Raw genomic sequence first — 18,750 nt, 5'->3', positions numbered from 1 at the left:
GGTGGCAGTGTGAAGGGTTAATTGCGTAATTAACCTGACCCAGTAACAATCGCACTCAGGCTGCAGGTACATCGATTGTGGTCCATTAGCTGGAAAATCTTTGTGCGGAGTGCAGCTGGCCGTGGCATTGTTACGCACGTGGCAGTGCGGTTTTAGATCGGCTAGTCCTTCGGTCACGAGTTTGGTGAGAAGGGCTGGGGTCTGACGCCACGATCGTCAGTCTGTTTTTTTTTTTTTTTTTTTGTAAAGTGATCATCAATTAACAAATAACAGTTTGTGTGTAAAACTAGCATAGAAGGAAATTATTTTTTTTAGTTATTTGCTTTATTGTTTTCATTTTTTTTTTTTCCCCCCTTCTAAAGATTTTTCTATTTTTTTATTTTTTTTTAGGCAGATCAAGAGACTTGACCTCTATGGAGACACAGAATGAAATTGTTCCTAAAATTGCCAAGATGACTGTCTCTGGAAAGAAACAAACCATGGGATTCGATATTCCAAGGTATGTTGTTGCTCTGTACTTATGATTTACAAATTACAGTATCATAAATAGTATTGATACAACATAAGTGCTACTAAATGCAAAAAGAACATGAAGTATATGTTTTGTTAAAAGTGCTGACCATGAAAGATAGTATAATGAGCAGATCACTAAGAGTGATGGGTGGTAAAAGGTGCAGTCCTCGAATCTGAGAGGACCTCCCGCTATTTTCAAATAATTTGTAGATGCTTGTTAGGAGGGCACATGTGGTTTAAAAGGTTTTTTTTTTTTTCCCCTTTTTTGCAAACATTTTGACCTTGTTTGGTGTTTACAAGCTTTTCTAGTATTTGGAGTTGAATTTTTATCTAGGGAAGCATTCTATGGCCAGACCCTCTACCAATAATTGGAAGTAACCTATTGCATTGTGTCACACTTCGGAATCTTCCAAACACTATTTTTATGTATGTGTATGATGAAGGGCATCTTCAGGGCAGTTGAAACCGAGTGTAAATGAGAGCAATAACTTCATTCTCTGGTGTGTCCGCCAGGGCTGAAGTAATTGTGGCAGTGCTGCTGCCATAACTATTAAGTGGAGGGGATTGGCGTAGTGGTTATTCTTGATAAATATTATACAGGATATACAAAATAAAGAGATAGTACAGTTACAATTCAATATGGGAATGTTAGAAAAGCTCTGCTTGTGACCGCTTACAATCTAAATTGTGAGGCAACTGATACAAAAAGCAGTAACTGTGGGAGTGAATTGATGGAAAATGTTAAATTTTAGTTGTTAGGTAGAGGTATGATAGTCTTCCCTAAACAGATTTCAAGGATCACCTAAAGGCAGATAGAGTAGGAGATGGCCACAAAGATTGTGGTAGGGGGTTCCAACAGAAAAAAGAGAGTGGGGAAGACGTGGAGATGAGCAAGGAGGGAGGTATCAGAGAAGGGGGCTAGAGAGAAGGAAGTCTATGGAGTTGCAAGGAGGATAATTTGGGTGATATTTAGGGATGAGGCTGGTGATGTAACTTGGGGCAGAGTTGTGAATGGCTTTGTGGTAGATTTGTATGTTGTAATTATTAGTATTTTAAATTTAATGTGTTGTGTTGTATGAGCAAGAGCCAATGGAGAAATTGGCAAAGGGTTGGTTGAAAGGTGAATAAGTCTGGAAGCAGTATGCATGAGAGACTGAAGGTAGGTCAACAAGCAGGGAGTTGCAATAGTTGCCGTGAGAGAGAACAAGAAATTAATTAGAAGCTTTGTGGTGACAGCTGTTAAAAAGGGCTAATTTTGGAATTATTGTGGAGATAAAGGCAGCAAGATTTGGGCATTGATTGGATGTGAGACTTAAACGAGAGGACAAAGTCTAGTATTACACTTAACACCATGGCTTTAGGAGAGTGGTTGACTGCAGGAGGGGAAGAAACATTTTGTGCTTGGTTTGGGAAAGATTGAATTTAAGGAAGGGGTGTGACATCCATGAAGTTACGTCAAATGGTAAGTTAGCGATGAGTGAGGAAACAGAAGGGGTGGGCAGAGGAATGGAGATAGATTTGGCTGTCAGCAGCACAGAAGTGGTTTTGGACTCCATGAGAGGTTATCAGCTGGCGCAGAGAGAAGATGTACGGTAGATAGAGGCGGCCCAAGGACAGCCTTGGGGAACCCTACTCAAAGCATAAGAGGAGAAAAGCAGAAAATACTGATTTGAAACTGAAAATGTTTGCCCCAAAAATGTATTTATAAAAACTTTTATTCCATATGAAATGTTATATAGAGGTTTTGTTGCAATCCATTTTATAGCTTTGAACAATGTAGGAGTAAATGATTCACATAGGGGTTGATTTACTAAAACCGGAGAGTGCAAAATCTGGTGCAGCTGTGCATGGTAGCCAATCGGCTTCTAATTTTAGCTTGCTCAATTAAGCTTTGACAAACTAGAAGCTGATTGTTTTCTATGCAGAGTTGCACCAGATTTTGCACTCTCCAGTTTAAGTAAATCAACCCCACAGCATATTATCTACAATGTTTCCTAATAATTGGGCTGATTTACTAAAGGAGTTGAGAAACTTTATTGACAAAATTGTGATTATTTTCACTACAATTATGCAGTCATGTGAAAAGCAAATTTGAATACCCAGTCATGTGAAGATGCTTGACATTAATAGATAATAAACACAATTATTTTGAGCGAAGATTCTCAACTCCCTTGGTAAAGCAGCCTCAATGTCTGTTAGAGTGCCTAATCATGGTTCTAAAGCTTGCCATGTACCACATTATGCTTTATGTAGCAAAAATACCCAAAAATGTTGAATTTGTATTGCACAACACCCAGGACATGTAGTTTCGGGCATTGGGCAGGTAGCTTTTTTTTCAACATTTAGCCCTGGGCTCACCTGTAAGGTGAAAGCATTCTGATGGCAGGACTGCCGCCCGATTGCTTTCACATAGTCCACCATGGTGCCAGTCTCTGCCCGTGTGTGAACCTCCCCCCTGCTTGCCAAGTCTCCCGGGCTCCGCTTGCCCATCTGCAGGCCCGGGACTGGCTCAGTGTGCCCCAGCGGCTAGAGAGAAGAGCGAACACATCCACTCCCCTCCCCTTCTTGTCCTGCCCCGGAAGTGACGTTTGACGTCACTTCCTTGTCCCCATTCACACAATGAATGTAATGCAGTGTGATGTACACTGTACACAGTCTGATGTACACTGCATTACATTCAGGGGAGCACAGGGAAGACATGCAGGGTCTTTTAGACCCTGCATGTCTCATTAAAGAGAACCTTTCACCAAAAAATCTTCACATAGGGGACTTTGTTGCCTATGTGATGAACATAAAAAGTTAAGTAAAAATTTTTTTTATAATCGTGAAAAAAAAATCAAAGTTGCACAAAAGCATATAACATCCCCTCAGAAAATTTGAGCCCTCCCCCCACCTCCACATATACGCTCGTTTGAAGAGTAAAGGGGGTTGCCGACGCATGAAAATGTTAATTGCTATACATATGTTACATATTGCCGTGCATGCCAGAATGAGAGCAATAATTCTAGCAAGAGACATAGTTTGTAACGCTATACTGATGTCCTATAAGGGTTGTCTATAGAAAATATAGGGTACTGAAGTTTGTTGCCATTTCACGAGCGCACGCAAATTTTAAGGTTTTGACATGTTGGATATCTATTTACTCGCTGCAACCTCATCTTTTATATTTTACAAAAAATTTGTGATTTATTGCTTTTTTTGTGCCCTAAAATTAATTTAATTGTATTTTTTACTAAACTAGACCTTTTTTTTTTTACTAAAGGTCTAGGTTTCCTAGACCTTTGCAATAATATCGTGCAACATAAATAATTGAAACTACCACTATTTTATTCTCTAGGGTCTTTGCCTTTAGAAAATATGTAATGTTTGGGGGGTTTGTGTAATCGAAAAGCCTAAAATTATTTTTTAAACGCGTGCAAAAATGGCTCTGACATCAAAAAGGATAAGCCCAACACTCCCCTTCCCTGACGAGCACCCAATCAGTGCTCATTACACTGCACGGTCTCTCCCCTCCCTGCTAAGCCCTGGGTGTGGCGCTGGAGACAGGCAGGGAGGGGAGGAGGAGACATACAGTGCAATGTTAAAAAAATGAAACGTTTAAGTCACCATAAAACCCATTTTGATTTTAAAAAGTCCCATACATTCCTAACAGCAACTCAGAATTAAATACGGTTTTGGTTCAAATTGATTTTTTTTTTTTTTTTATCTAGACAAGTAGATTGGGGCCCCGATATAGTCCCTTGACAAGCAATTTTTTCAAAAATTTCTACACCCCTGAAAACCTGACTCCTTAATTTTAAGAATATTGTCAATACAAGCACAATTCGTGGTGAACTAATGACATTGAAGTAGTTGACTATATGGTATTGATTAGTCATTTGTCAAAGATTTCTCCCTCCCCCCCCCCCCCCCCCCCCACACACTTATTTGTAAACTGTATCATGTTTTAGTTATCATCTGTAACAGGATACAAGAATAACTGCTGATAAATGATGGACCTATGTACCATATTTGAACAGGTGGAGAGAATTGAGTCAAACTTGTTTTATATTCAGCTTTTGAGAGTGAGCCTTCAGATAGGCATTGTAGGTAGCAAGTGCAAAGATGACTAATATCTGTGTCAGTTTCTTTAAACATTTGGGGTTTTGCATTTTTATGTAGGGTTGAGTGGTCGTTAAAGCCTCAGCAAATTCTCAGAGCAGTTTGCAGACTCTTCATCTCTTTTACCCTCCCTTGTCTGTTACTTTGTTAAAGCCCAGTTTATAGAGACACGTGAAACTTTTGGTTGAATTCTGTAGAATTCTATTTCCCAGATCTGTTATTTTTATAGAAGGACATGTCTTTTTTTTTTTTTTTCATTTTCTAAAATTTTCCCATAATCACAACTTTATATATTGCATCTTTAGTTTTGACAAGTGAAACCTTTTCATATATTTCTGTACATTTTATTCACAGCTCTATGTACCAGTCTTCAGCATATAGTATTTAGCCTGATTCATTGGAGCTGCTTTGCTAAAGGCAAGTAGGCTATTCATTTTGCAAGGCATTTTCCTTTAGCTTCGTGAAAGAGGCGAAGTTCTGCTGACTTTCATCATCTAACCATTTGCAAGCAAAAATACTTTTTTTTTGTCTTTTCTCGCATGTGATTGGGTATTATTTGCAATGTGAATTTTCACCAACTTTACTGAGCTAAGGGAAAATTCCCTTACAAGGTAAACCTTTAGTAAATTCCCATAGCTGTAGGGATTTAGTAGATCCCCATAGATGTAACCGCACGTTACACAGAACTGTTTTTATAACGTATCTATTGCTGAGTGCTCCAGAAGTCCTCTGGGGGTGCTTCTATCTATAGTCAAAGGCTACCTCATTCTTTGAAATCTTAACTCTAAGGCCAAATATACACATCTACACATGTTGTAGTTAGGTAAAGCACTGTTCAGCAATGCCTGATATAGGAGCTATGTGGTTGTTTTCAGTGGCAGCCCACAAGCGTTCGCAAACAAACCAGACACACCTGACCCTCATTATAACACATATGTTGCATTGTGGTGCACAGGGAAAAATAAGGCAGGTGTGTTTTGTTCATGGAAGCATGTTAAGGGCCCGTTGAAAATGAATGTGCATACAGATTTGCTGCATTGGGTATGCCCAAGTTTGAAAAGATACTAAAAGCACTGCATCCAAGTAGAGGCTGGCATTGCAGAAAGATGGCCTGTGCTAGATCTTTACACTTAAACTTAGTGTTACTAAACCCACAACAGTAAAATCAGTCTGTATATGCAGTAAAGCATGCTGGTTATACTCACTGTGGAACCGAAGGGGTTAATCCTTTGTATTGTGTAAATAGGCTGTTTGACCCTGACTTCTCTGATCCTTGTCTTCTTCCAGCCCCCCCCCCCTCCTTTATCACCTGATAAGGCATATGGTGTGGAGTCGCTCTGCACATGCTCAGTTTGGTGTGTATTGCACTTATACCCCATTCGTGCCCAGGCCAATTTTCACCTTTCAGTGCTGTCGCACTTTGAATGATTGTGCAGTCATGCAACATTGCACCCATATGAAATTTTTAGAATTTTTTTCACACACATAGAGCTTTCTTTTGGTGGTATTCAATTGCCACTGGGTTTTCTATTTTTTGCACTATAAACAAAAAAGAGGAAAAAATGTTGAAAAAAAAAAGTTTTTCTTTGTTTCTAATATAAAAATTTGCAAACGGGTAATTTTTCTCCTTCACTGATGTGCGTTGATCAGGCAGCACTGATGAGGTGGCATTGATGAGGAGGCACTGATAGGCGGCATTGATGGGCGCAACTGCAGGGTGGCAGTGCTGGGCAGTACTGATCATCAGGGCACTGATCATCATCAGCTTATCGGTAGATAACCATATCCAGCAGTGCCGCCGCATCACTGCAGCTTATCAGTGGGTCCTCATCAGCACCCGTCAGTGCCACCTTATCAGTGAAGTGCATTAGTGCATATCAGTGCCCATTAGTACAGCTTCATCAGTGCACAACAGAGCAGCCTCGTCAGCATCCACCAGTGCGCCCTCCCCAGCCCGCATCAGTGCGCCCTCCCCAGCCCGCATCAGTGCGCCCTCCTCAGCCCGCATCAGTGCAGCCTCCTCAGCACACTGGTGCTACTTTGATGTTGGGCCTCTGTGGCCAGGCTGTGAAAAAGTCTCACACATGTGGTATCGCCATACTCAGGAGGAGTATCAGAATGTATTTTGGGGTGTATTTTTTGGTATTTACATCCTGTAGATGGACAACTTGTGTAAAATACGTTTTCATTTTCCCTCTACATTTTTCGAAAACTTGTGGAAAAAAATGACATATTCAGAAGACTCATTATGCTTCATAGAATATATGTTGGTGTTTGCTTCTAAAAATGGGGTCATTTTGTGGGTAATTCCTGATGGTGCTCCTTGCATGTTGGGCCTCTCTATGTGGCAAGGCTGCGGAAATCTCACATGTGTGGTATCCCCATACTCAGGATTAGCAGAATGTGTTTTCGGGTGTAGTTGCAAGTATGCCTATGCCGTGTGACAGTTTTGTGAAGAAAAAAAAAAAAAAATCTTCATTTTCCAACAAATTGTGGGACAAAATTACAGCTTCAGAAAACTCACCATGCCTCTTACTAAATACTTTGGAATGTTTGCTTTCTAAAAAGGGGTCATGTGGGGGATATTCATACTGTCCTGGCATGTTGGGGCCTCAAGAAATGATAGGCCGTCAGTAGATCAGGTGTGATCAATTTTCAGTGATTGGTACCATAGCTTGTAGACTGTATAGCTTTCACACGGACCAAATATTATACACTGATTTGGGTTTTTTTTTTTTACCAAAAATAAATTAGCAGTATAAATTTTGGCCAAAATTTATGTAGAAAAATTACTTATTTGCAAAATGTTATAACAGAAACTAACACACATTTTTTATTTCTTTTCAAAATGTTTGGTCTTTTTTCATTTATAGTGCAAAAAAAAACCCCAGTGGTGATTAAATACCACAAAAAGAAAGCTATATTTGTGTGAAAAAAAGATGTAAATTTCATATGGGTACAGTGTTACATGAGTGAGCATTGTCATTCAAAGAGTGAGAGTGCTGAAAGCTGAAAATTGATCTGGGCAGGAAGGGGGTATAACTGCCCAGTAGGTAAGTGATTAACCCCAAAACCTTTGCCTCTAACTGAACCTACTTCTTTTTCCCTGACCCCTGAACCAATTTTCACTTCAAATTGTTTGTTCTAAAATAAACATACCAAAAATCCAGCAAATTCATGTAAGGGACTGTACTATGTTATATTGCAGCACATTATCTGGAAGACAGCAATTTTTGCAGATTCTGTTGCCAGTAAAAGCAATACGAAATTGTTTCCTGTATACACTGGTATTTTAGTTCATGGTGCACGGATTATAAAATGTGTGAACGGGTTATGACATTTTTCATATAGTAGAATTAATAAAACCTATCTCTTCAGGGAAGCCTATCCCACCCTCTGCTAATACTGGAATTTTCTACTCTTCCAACCACTCCATCCCCCACAGTTATTACCTATTGTACCATTAACCCCTCCCTCCTAGATTGTAAGCTCCAAGGAGCAGGGCCCTCCTAACCCTCTTGTATTGAACTGTATTGTTACTGTATTGTCTCCCACTATAATGTACAGCGCTGAGCAAACTATTGACGCTATATAAATCCTGTATAATAATAATAACGGTGTCTTACTGCATCCTTTCAAAGGTGATTTATGCTGGGTGTCTGGTATTTTCCCTCCCCCTCGCAGCTTGGGGGGATCAAACAAAGATGATGTGCAGGTGTCCGATGTCCTTCTTATCAACCAATGATGTCAGCAGTTGTTAGGATGCTGGCAGCTGGCCTTTGCAATGCCCAATGCTGCGGAATGAAAATTGTGGGTTTGTGTAACCAAAAGGCTTGATCCACCTGCTGGCTTGTACACAATTTTTGGGCAATTTTTTGCCAAGGCGATTCTGAAGAATCCAGAAAGTCCCCAGGGTGCCTAGGCTGAAAAGGCTGGTTTAAAGGACATGGGAACATGACTACACAGGTCTTTCTGTCAAAGGCCACAAAAGAAGTCCTTAAAAGTCCCACTTTTGACTCTTTTCGATGAACTGATCCTTTGTGAGAATGTCCAACTAAAACCAATATCTTGATCTAGGATGTTGACAACTCCTCTGTTGTTCCTGACCTGTTGTCAGTTTCCACTGATTAGTTACTTAACACTTCACCTAAAAATCTGCCTACAGTTTTAATAAAACAAAGCAAATGTGTTATTACCTGCCCCTGATTTCATCATTAGGATGACCTGAGTTATTGGGGTAAGCAAGTGACTTGCATGTGCTGCTTTAGTGTTAGAATGGCAGCTAAGGAACAAACTTTATAGACAGCCGGCAGCAGGCTGGTGCACCTATACCTTCCACCGTCACCTTAATGTCGGATTCTCATGCATGGGGACTTAATGCCTAGTGTGCATGGGGTCTTACTCCGCATACTTTAACTAGCATGAGTTTTAATCAGCAGACCTTTCTTTGCAATAAGCCTTGATATACTTAAAGGCCTCATTCACACTGACTCTGCGTTTTATTTTTTCTAACTGCAGGGGAAACTATCTGAGAAGTATAAACAGTTTTTATGCCTCTCTGGTCAGTTTTTTCTTCTTTTAGATGTTTCTGCTTTAAAGCAAGTTTAGCTGTGTTTATAACGTCCAGTCTCATCCAAGACATTGCTAAACCGATCATACAGTTTAGCACCATTGAAAATCATTACATACCTTATGTGCATTTAGAAATGTCCTCTAAATGCATATAAACCCAGGTTTGAATGTGCCAGTATGAATGAGGCCTAAAAGCTACAAGGTTTTTATGATCAATTGTGTTCTTTCTGTATGTTACAGTGCAGCATCTGAGGTGAATGGGCAGGGTGTTCCTTTGCCTACAAAAGGCCAGCCTGTGGAAGACATTGTGGAAGAACCTGAAAGCACCGTTCCATTACCCATACAAACAAACGCTTCACAAGCCTCTGATGAACTTAATGCCGCATCCCAAGTAAAAAGTTCTGGAAAATCCAAACACAAAATTAATGTTAAGGAAGAGCTAGAGAAGAGACAAGGAGGAAAACAGCTGCTAAACCTTGTTGTAATAGGTAATGCATTTTTCCTTCTTCTACACCTTGCTGTTTCTGGCTTAGTGCCAAACATCGTTTTGGCCCATATTTATTCGTGCAATGTTAAAGCATTTGTTTAACCACTTGCCTTCCTGAGGATTTATCCCCCTTCCTGACCAGGCCTTTTTTTGCGTTATGGCGCTGCATTACTTTAACTGACAATTGCGCGGTTATGCACCGCTGCACCCAAATTAAATTTTTGTTCTTTTTTGTTCCCATGAATTGAGCTTTCATTAGGTGGTATCTGATCGCCTGTGCATTTTTTTTTATTTTTTGCGCTATAAAAAAAAAGACTGACAATTTTGAGCAAAAAAAACTATATTTTTGACTTTTTGCTATTAAACATGTCAAGTAAAAAAAATTTTAAAAATCAAATTTTTACTAGTAATGGTGGCGATCAGCAACTTATTGCAAGACTGCGGCAGGCTTACTGACACTGGGGAGAACTGACTTGGTGTCACTGACATCCCCAGTGACACCAAGACAGTGATCAGTGCTAAAAACAAAAAAGCAATGACACTGTACTAATGGCACTGGGCAGGAAGGGGTTAACATGTTGGGTGATCAGAGGGTTAACTCTGTGGTGTGCTGTTTCACAGTAAGCTGTGTGTGTGCTTCACTGTAATCTCACTGCTTTGCAGAAGCTGACAGGGAGGAGAACTGTATTGTTAATATACATACAGTTCTCCTCCCCGTTTTGGAGATGCTCCGCAATCCCTGGGTGCCGACAAGTAATCACGAGTCAGGACCTGGTGATTGACAGCTGCGGCCGCGTATGGTGGTGCAGGTAGTACGCGCTCGAATGCGCCCCCTATCCGGAAATGCAAAATCATCTCTCTCTCTCTCTCTGTGTGTGTGTGTGTATATATATATATATATATATATATATATATATATATATATATATATATATATATATATATATTGTATGTGATTTTGCGCATAATCGTCGCCCTGTAGCAGTAGGGCGGTTGGGAAGCGCTTAAACATTTCCTTTTAATTTGAACCTGTCATAAAACTAGGCAAAGGGTGAAAACATGCATAAGCAGAGGTTACTGTCACTGATACCTTCAGTGTCAGGATGAGCAAAGATATTAGCAATTGAAATGACAGTATATGCAGTTTAAAAATATCTAAATTTTTCATGTGTTTGTTGGGTTATCCTGCCCCTTTTGGCTCCCAAGCTTCCACAACAGTAACTGTAGATCTGTAGCTGCTGATGGTTCTGAATGCTGTTTTCACTGAAGACAATTTCCAAGTAGACGGTCTTAGGCCCCATTCTTATGATGGTCGTGATTCAGCCACATGACAAAACGTGCGTGTGAAAAATGCACCTTGTTTAGGGCCAAAATTTGGTTCTTGAGCTTCTTTGCTGTGGCAATTGTGCATTTGAATGGGCTGCCCTATGCACGACATGCAGAGTCACATGAAAATCACCCACATAAAATTCCCGCTATGTGAAGTGTGAACTGGATCTTAAAGCCAAAGTTTATGTAAAAAAAATAAGCACAAGGGACATTACTTTCCTTCAGTGAGATGTGTCCCTTGTGCTGCTGGGTCCTCCTTTAGTAGAAATCCTCCTGGCGATGCCCATCCCACACTCCCGCAGCTGTAATCTTTTTGGGGTGGTGAGATCTTGTAGAACTAAGGGTGCTATCACAGGTTCTCACCAAGAGTGCCTGACACTGCCTGCCTTTTCTGTCCAGTTCCTCCATTCGTAGAAGCCTTCGTACCCTTTCCGCCCAGCTCCTCTATTCATAAAAGCTAGTTTTACAGCTTCTGTGAATGAAATCTGAACTATAATTGGAGGGGTGGAACTTTTATTTGCTCATCCTCCATTCATAGATCCTATTTCATTCTTAAAAGCTGTAAAACTAGCTTTTATGAATAGAGGAGCTGGGCGGAAAGGGTGGGCATAGTCAGGCACTCATAATAGATCCTGTGAAGACTCCCTTAGTTCTGTTAATCCCCGCTGTACTGAAAGATTGCAGTGGAGGGAGGGGGTGATGGACATCAGAGGAGGAAGATTTCTACTAAAGGAGGACACAGTAGTACAAGAGGCAGATCACACTGAAGGTAAATAATGTAAATAATGTCCCTTGTGCTTATTCATTTCATTTATTTATAAAAACTTGGGCTTTAACCATGTTTTACATACAATACAAGTATGCAGACAAGGAATGCCAGAGATAAGTCAGAACTCTATAATTGCTTTCTTGGTTTTAGATCCATAAATATACTGGACGCAAGCAGCTCAACATGAAATGACAACTAGCACTTTACAGAGAAGAGGTTAGCATTGGTGGCTTTGATGTTCTAGTTATAACTGGCTTCCTTTAACCATTGCAGACATTAGACATACTACATATGCCTTTTTTGGAAAATGTCCATCTAAAAGCAAACCAAAAAAAAATATATATATATTTTTAATGAGTACATTAACAGAATTAAGAGTGAATATTCATTGGTGTGTGAATTTGCACAAGAAAAAATAATATTTTTGAATCTTTTTGCTTTTTGTAATCAGGTCATGTTGATGCCGGGAAAAGCACACTTATGGGTCATCTATTATATCTCTTGGGACATGTGAACAAACGAACCATGCACAAATATGAGCAGGAGTCCAAGAAAGCAGGAAAAGCTTCTTTTGCATATGCATGGGTACTTGATGAGACGGGTGAAGAAAGGCAAAGGTATTTTTTTTCTGAGATTAGTGGCTTGTCATGAATAGCTGGTTATCTAAAAACCTTTGGAATCCATAAGTCATTCTGTTCAGTGAGGTCACTTTCACCAGTTTGTGGGAAGACATTTGCCTTTTTCTGTTTTTGTTTATTGGGGTATGAAACTTCCCTTATTGTAAATATCTCCTAAACAACATTCATTGTCATTTGAATTTTATATTTTTTCTGCTGTTCGATGTACGTAATCCAACAAATTTTCTTATTGTAGAGGAGTGACTATGGATGTAGGCATGACCAAATTTGAAACCAAGTCCAAAGTTATTACTTTGATGGATGCTCCGGGGCACAAGGATTTTATCCCAAATATGATTACTGGTGCTGCTCAAGTAAGTTCTGTCTGTTACTATTATCAGTGATGTAGTCTACATTTGTTTACATAGAAGTGTAACTATTTTTTTTAATCTAGTAGAGGTTTGAACTGCCCCCTACTATTTTCAAAACTAAAACCAAAAAATTGTTGCTAGACTTCTACATTAAAATGTTGTGTTCCTATTTCCTGTTCCAAGTTGTCGTGTGCAGTTATTCTGGTAATGGGCATTTTAAAAAAAGTTTTATTTCTCTTTATTTTTTTATTAGTTTGCATGTACACATCAATCTTTTGTATAGCTCGGTTATTACTGCTTTCTCCATAATGCATAGACTGTTTCCTGTCTTTTAGGCTGACGTGGCCGTTTTGGTTGTAGATGCCAGCCGTGGGGAATTTGAAGCAGGCTTTGAAGCTGGAGGACAGACACGTGAGCATGCACTGCTGGTCCGCTCTCTTGGTGTAACACAGCTTGCAGTAGCGGTCAATAAAATGGATCAGGTACAGTCTTATATTTATTAATCAATACATGTGAAACTTAATTTGCTGGATTATTCCCGGTCTATGAAAAACCTTGTGCATATGCCTTATTCTGTAAGGCTATAACTTGATTGCATCAGTAGCCACAGTGTTTGATGCCTGCTTATTGAAGGATATCCTGTAGTTCTTTGGACATGTTAGGAAGATTTTACCCCCTTCATGACCAGGCCAGTTCTTGCTATTCAACATGTGTGTGTATGCATGTATATATATGTGTGTGTGTGTGTGTGTGTGTGTGTGTGTGTATATATATATATATATATATATATATATTAGTGAGTCTCAAATATTTAAAAAATCTTGCGAGCCAGAAGGCAGACAAAAATTTCAAATGTTGGATCGCAAACCTCTTAGCACATAACTACCAATGTGGTCAAACGAAAAATGAAAATATATTTAGTGTTGCGCTCTCAAACCTTCAATCCATATATAATTACTTAAATCATATTAACAAAAAATTCCTTTATCCAAAAAAATTTTTTGCAATTATTAGGAATGATGTGTATAAATAAACATAAATTCTAATATTCTTATACTCTGAATCTTCTAAATCAACTCAGATAAACCATGTGCATAGAACAGTGATAAACAAACAAATATAAAAAATATAAATAAAATGTAGAAAATATATATAATATATATATATATATATATATATATATATATATAAGTGATCCATCCTGATGCACTGACAGCCGTTCTCATTTCTTGAGGCCTTTAAAATGTCAGGACAGTACAAGTATCCCCCAAATTACCCCTTTGTGGAAAGAAGGCTGTGTGAGGTATTTAGTAAGAGGCAAGGCAAGCTTTTTGAAGTTTGTCATTTTTTGTCTTAATTTTTTGGACATTAAATAAAATGTTTTTTGGGTTTTTTTTTGTTTTTTTTACACATACTGTCACCAGCACAGTACAGCGTCATGATATCACTGGTGTGGCAGTGACCAGGGACACTGACTGGTGACGACATGTTAAAAGAAAAGGAAAAAAAAAGTTTAAATATTTTTTTTACATTTTTTTAACATTGAATTTTTTTTACAAATTAAAAAAAAATACTTTCAGAGTAGTTCAATGTTACCATAGTAACAGTGTACTAATTCTTGGTGGGGTGATCAGGGATTTCTTCTTTTTTTTTATGCTTTGGTTTCTTGTAGAATGAATCAGTCGCACCAGAAATGCTTTGAAATGTCATGCATGGGTTAAGTTCATAACAGATCCAGAATACTAGTGAACTGTGGTTGGCTACAGCTAAGTACATGGTATAGGGTTCTGTGTTTAGCCCAGGTTCCATGTGATAGCTGTTGACCAATCGCAGCTCATTAGTACCAGAAGCAAAGCTGTTATTAATGAAATGCATTCATCACAGCCTTGTTGACATTGTGATCATGTGATTGCATAGCAGGTCTCGTGTACACACCGGGGCTCTCTGGGGTACGGGTGTACGTACCTTGTTTTGCCTGTATAAGCCGCTCACAGTAAAAATGGTTACAGCCGGGTACACATCTGTGTAGAACCCTACCAGTTCGACAGAAGCTGATCGTTAGATCGGCTTTTGCCAAATGGGACTACTGAAACTTTTTCAATTAGCAGCTTGTAGCCAATCAACTTTAGCGCTGTTCAGTGTATTCTGATGGAGAGTCACCGCTTTCAGAATACAATGTTCCAGCAGCGGGGATTCCTGCATCAATATTGCTTATGTGGCTGCAGAAATCTTTTTTTTTTTTTTTCACAATTGGCTGGCAGTGACATTGTGTACCCAGCCTTGATATTGATTCCCATTTTTTTTTAGCTCTATACTGAGTTAACACATTGTCATCCTTTCTGCAAACCGTCTCCTGACTTTGGAGACCTGATCTGTATAATAGAAGCAATTAAAATTAAATTTTTAATTCTACTGGTATAACTGAAATGTGGCTATTGTAAATCAGTCAGTGAAAGGTAGTTTATTCAGAGCAACTATCCTAATGTTCTAGGTGCTGGAGAGAAAGGGGTCTATTCAGGCTTAGCAGACAGGAGAGCACAGGGAAGACCTCACCACTGTGCTGATTTTTCATTCATAGTCTAGTTTTCTGGCTTTTGTGGGGAGTAAAACAGGAAGCCACAAAAGTAGAGGCAGTGGCAGGTGTATGTGAATCACAAGAGTGGCTAATTCACACAACTTTTGTCACTTGAACCACCTCATGTGTATATATTTCAGCAGCTTGGTTGAAGTTATACTTTAGATTTGCTGACTGCTTTGGAAATACTTGCCAAATCTGAAAATTCAGATGCTCCATTTGTGTTATGCCACATCTATCATAGTTCATTGCTCATGTGTAGGAATTTGTGTACAGAGTTTTTTTCTTTTTTCTTTTTTTTTTTTTTAAACAACAGAATTTATTCTGCTATAGCATGCTTTCACTAGTCCCTGCAGCTTTTTGTTCACCCTTCTTACAAGCTTTCTTATATCATTTGTAGGTTAACTGGCAACAAGATCGATTTCGGGAAGTTACTAGTAAGCTTGGGCACTTTCTGAAACAAGCTGGATTTAAGGTAGCATGAGCATTTATTTATGTCTGTCAACGAAGTCAAATGCCTTTAATATTTTAAGCGATAGAGCACAGAGTGCATGAGAGTGGGATCCTGACCTTGACATGTTTTTTTGTTTTTTTTTCCCCCATATGATTTTCCCACAGGTCTTTTTATTTCAGAGATAGATGTCGGGGAGTTTAGTGGGTAATAAAGTAAAATTGTCCTGACATGCCATCAGTCATATGCTAGTGTTCATACAAGCAACACACAACTCCTCTTCCCACGTTATTTATACACAAAGCTGTGCAGGAAAGCGGCTATCATAGCCACCTCTGGGCATTTCTTGGTAATGTCATATGTGATATTTGATGTAATTTCATAGTGCATAGTCAGAGAGCATCATACCAGAGACCAGGGTGGTATATTTTCACAGCTCTACATGTAAGATATCAGTATTTCTCGCTCTCTCTTAACTCTTTGTAGTGGTCACTTTCCCAAAGTGGAGACGCATTCTACAATGCAGTCTTTCACATGCCTGTTGCTCCATTATCCTACAAAAAATCTCTTTTGGGGTTTGCATAGGGACAGGGTGGTGTTGAGCCTCAACACTTTTTTCTAGCCTTAAGCAGTTTCTGCCTTTCACCTCAACAAGGACATTGTTCTTTCATCTCTCCCTTTTCCTCCATTGTCTGGGTGTTTGGTTTAGGCTGTGTGAGTCCATCTCTCAGCCTTTGGTTTCATTAAGAAAACCGATTTCTCTTTTTGTATTCTGGATACGTATTCAGGGGTGTGGAAATTTTTGAAAAAACTACTCCATGGACTAAATTGGTGTCCTAATCTACTTGTCCCTCATGACAGTCTACTTGTCCTGATAAAAAAACATGCATTTTAACTTAAACCGTATTTAAAGCTGCTTTAAGTAATGTCTGGGGCTTTTAAAAACAAAAGGGGCTTTATGGTGACTTAAAACATTTAATATTTTTACAATTGCTCTGTTTATCTCCTCATCCCTTCCCTGCCCCTCTCCAGCACCACACCCGGGGACTAGCAGGGAGGAGAGAGACCTTGCAGTGTATTGAGCAACGATTGAGTGCTAGTCAGGAAAGGGCAGTGTCGGTCTTATCCTTTATCCATTTCGCTGCCAGAGCTGTTTTTGCATTTTTTGCACACGTTTAAAAAAAATCATTTAAGGCCTGAAGATGACACAACACCCCCAACATTGTATAATTTCTGAAATCGGAGATCCTAGAGAATAAAATAGCTGTAGTTTAAATTTTTTATGTCACACGATATCACAAAGGTCTAGGAAATGCAAAATTTCAGTAAAAAATACACTTAAGTTAATTTTAGGGCACAAAGAGCAATAAGTTATCCAATTTTTTGTAAAATATAAAAGACTAGGTTGCATCGAGTAAATGGATATCCAACATGTCAAACCTTAAATTTGCGTGCACTCATGAAACGGCAACAAACTTTAGTACCCTATATTTTCTATAGGTGGTACTTTTAAAGCCCCTTATAGGCCATCAGTTTAGCGTTATGGAGGAGGTCTGGTGCTAGAATTATTGCTCTCATTCTGGCATGCATGCCGATATGTAATGTGTATTGCAATCAACGTTTTCATGTGAAGGCTCCCCAACGCGTGCTTTTACGTTTTGTGTGTGCGTCGATATGTGGGGGTGGGGCATTGAAAAATTTTTATGGGGGGGGGTTATATACTTGGGTGTAACTTCCATTTAAAAAAAACAAAAAAAAGACCTGTGCTCCCCTGAATATAAAGCAGTGCACATCGCACCGTATTACATTCTTTCCTGGCCTCAATGACTGGGAATCTGTCAAACAGATTCCGCTGGCACACACTGAACCAGTCCCGGGCCCACAGATGGGCAAGCGAAGCCCGGGACATACGGTATAACAGGCAGGGTAGAAATACTGGCACTGTGGGCTGTGTGGAAGCAATCGGATAGCAGCGCTTCTGCCTGAATGCTTCCACCTGACTGTTCACAAGGTCTACCAGATTAATGTTCTGACCTCATCTGATGCTAGCTTTGGGTGTAAAGTCCTTTATGTAGCTCTGCAGGTCAGATCCAATTCTCAGTTTCGTGCTGTGTTGCCCTCGGTTGGACTGTGAAAGACTTCCTGTCTCTCTTAATAGAGAAAGAAAATAGGATTTTTTCACTTATCAAATATAACAAAACTCTTTTTTTTAATGGTATGCTTAACACATTTTAAAGGAGCAATAAGAAAAATTCATTGTTAGGGTTTGCATGCCCTTTAATATATGAATAAAAATGCTGCAACACTTCATTCTTACTTCCATACATTCAGTTTTCCCCACCAGGTATTTTTTGCCATGCATGTTTTTCTTCACTGCAGTCTACATTTCTGCTGTTCAAGAACTGACACCACATTTGCCGTGTTCTGCACAGAACTGTATTCTGTGTTAAGTTTAACAGCTTGGTCTGTACAAAATCTGCACTGTACAGTTGTGCTCAAAAGTTTGCATACTCTTGGAGAATTGTATGCAGTATATACCATTTTTAAAACATGAGTGAGCAGGCAAAACACATTTCTTTTATTTCTTATGGGATTTATATTCAACTGTAGGTCATAACAGAATGGCACACTCATAAAACAAAACATGGCAACAAGTAAACTAATGAATTGACCCCTGTTCAAAAGTTTGCATACCCTTAGTTCTTAATACGGTGTATTGCTTCCTTTAGCATCAGTAACAGAGTGCAGTTTTTTGTAATAGTTGTCCATGAGGCCCCAAATTCTTGCAAGTGGTATAGCTGCCCATTCGTCCTGACAAAATGTCTCCATGTCACGCAAAGTCTTTGATGGTCTTGTATGAACTGCACATTTGAGATCTCCCCAGTGTGGCTTGATAAAATTAACGTCAGAAGACTGTGATGGCCACTTCAGAACCTTCACCTTTTTATGTTGTAACCACCGGAGG

General features: G+C 39.3%; 1 protein-coding gene across 1 annotated transcript in view; it reads left to right on the top strand.

The window, feature by feature from the left end:
* Positions 1–18,750, top strand: part of HBS1L (HBS1 like translational GTPase) — a 132,830-nt gene that overhangs the window by 78,321 nt on the left and 35,759 nt on the right. The window contains exons 5-10 of the mRNA XM_089676199.1: positions 391–499; positions 9,427–9,674; positions 12,223–12,388; positions 12,645–12,762; positions 13,095–13,241; positions 15,735–15,809. Of these exons, the coding sequence (XP_089532325.1) occupies positions 391–499; positions 9,427–9,674; positions 12,223–12,388; positions 12,645–12,762; positions 13,095–13,241; positions 15,735–15,809 (863 nt within the window). The remainder of the gene's footprint in view (positions 1–390; positions 500–9,426; positions 9,675–12,222; positions 12,389–12,644; positions 12,763–13,094; positions 13,242–15,734; positions 15,810–18,750) is intronic.

Source organism: Staurois parvus, unplaced genomic scaffold (assembly GCF_062004578.1).
Source record: "Staurois parvus isolate SC_StPar_1 unplaced genomic scaffold, SC_StPar_1.0 ptg000165l, whole genome shotgun sequence".
NCBI classification, from domain to species: domain Eukaryota; kingdom Metazoa; phylum Chordata; class Amphibia; order Anura; family Ranidae; genus Staurois; species Staurois parvus.
The sequence above is the reverse complement of the archived record's forward strand: the minus strand, read 5'-3'. Positions and strand labels throughout refer to the sequence as shown.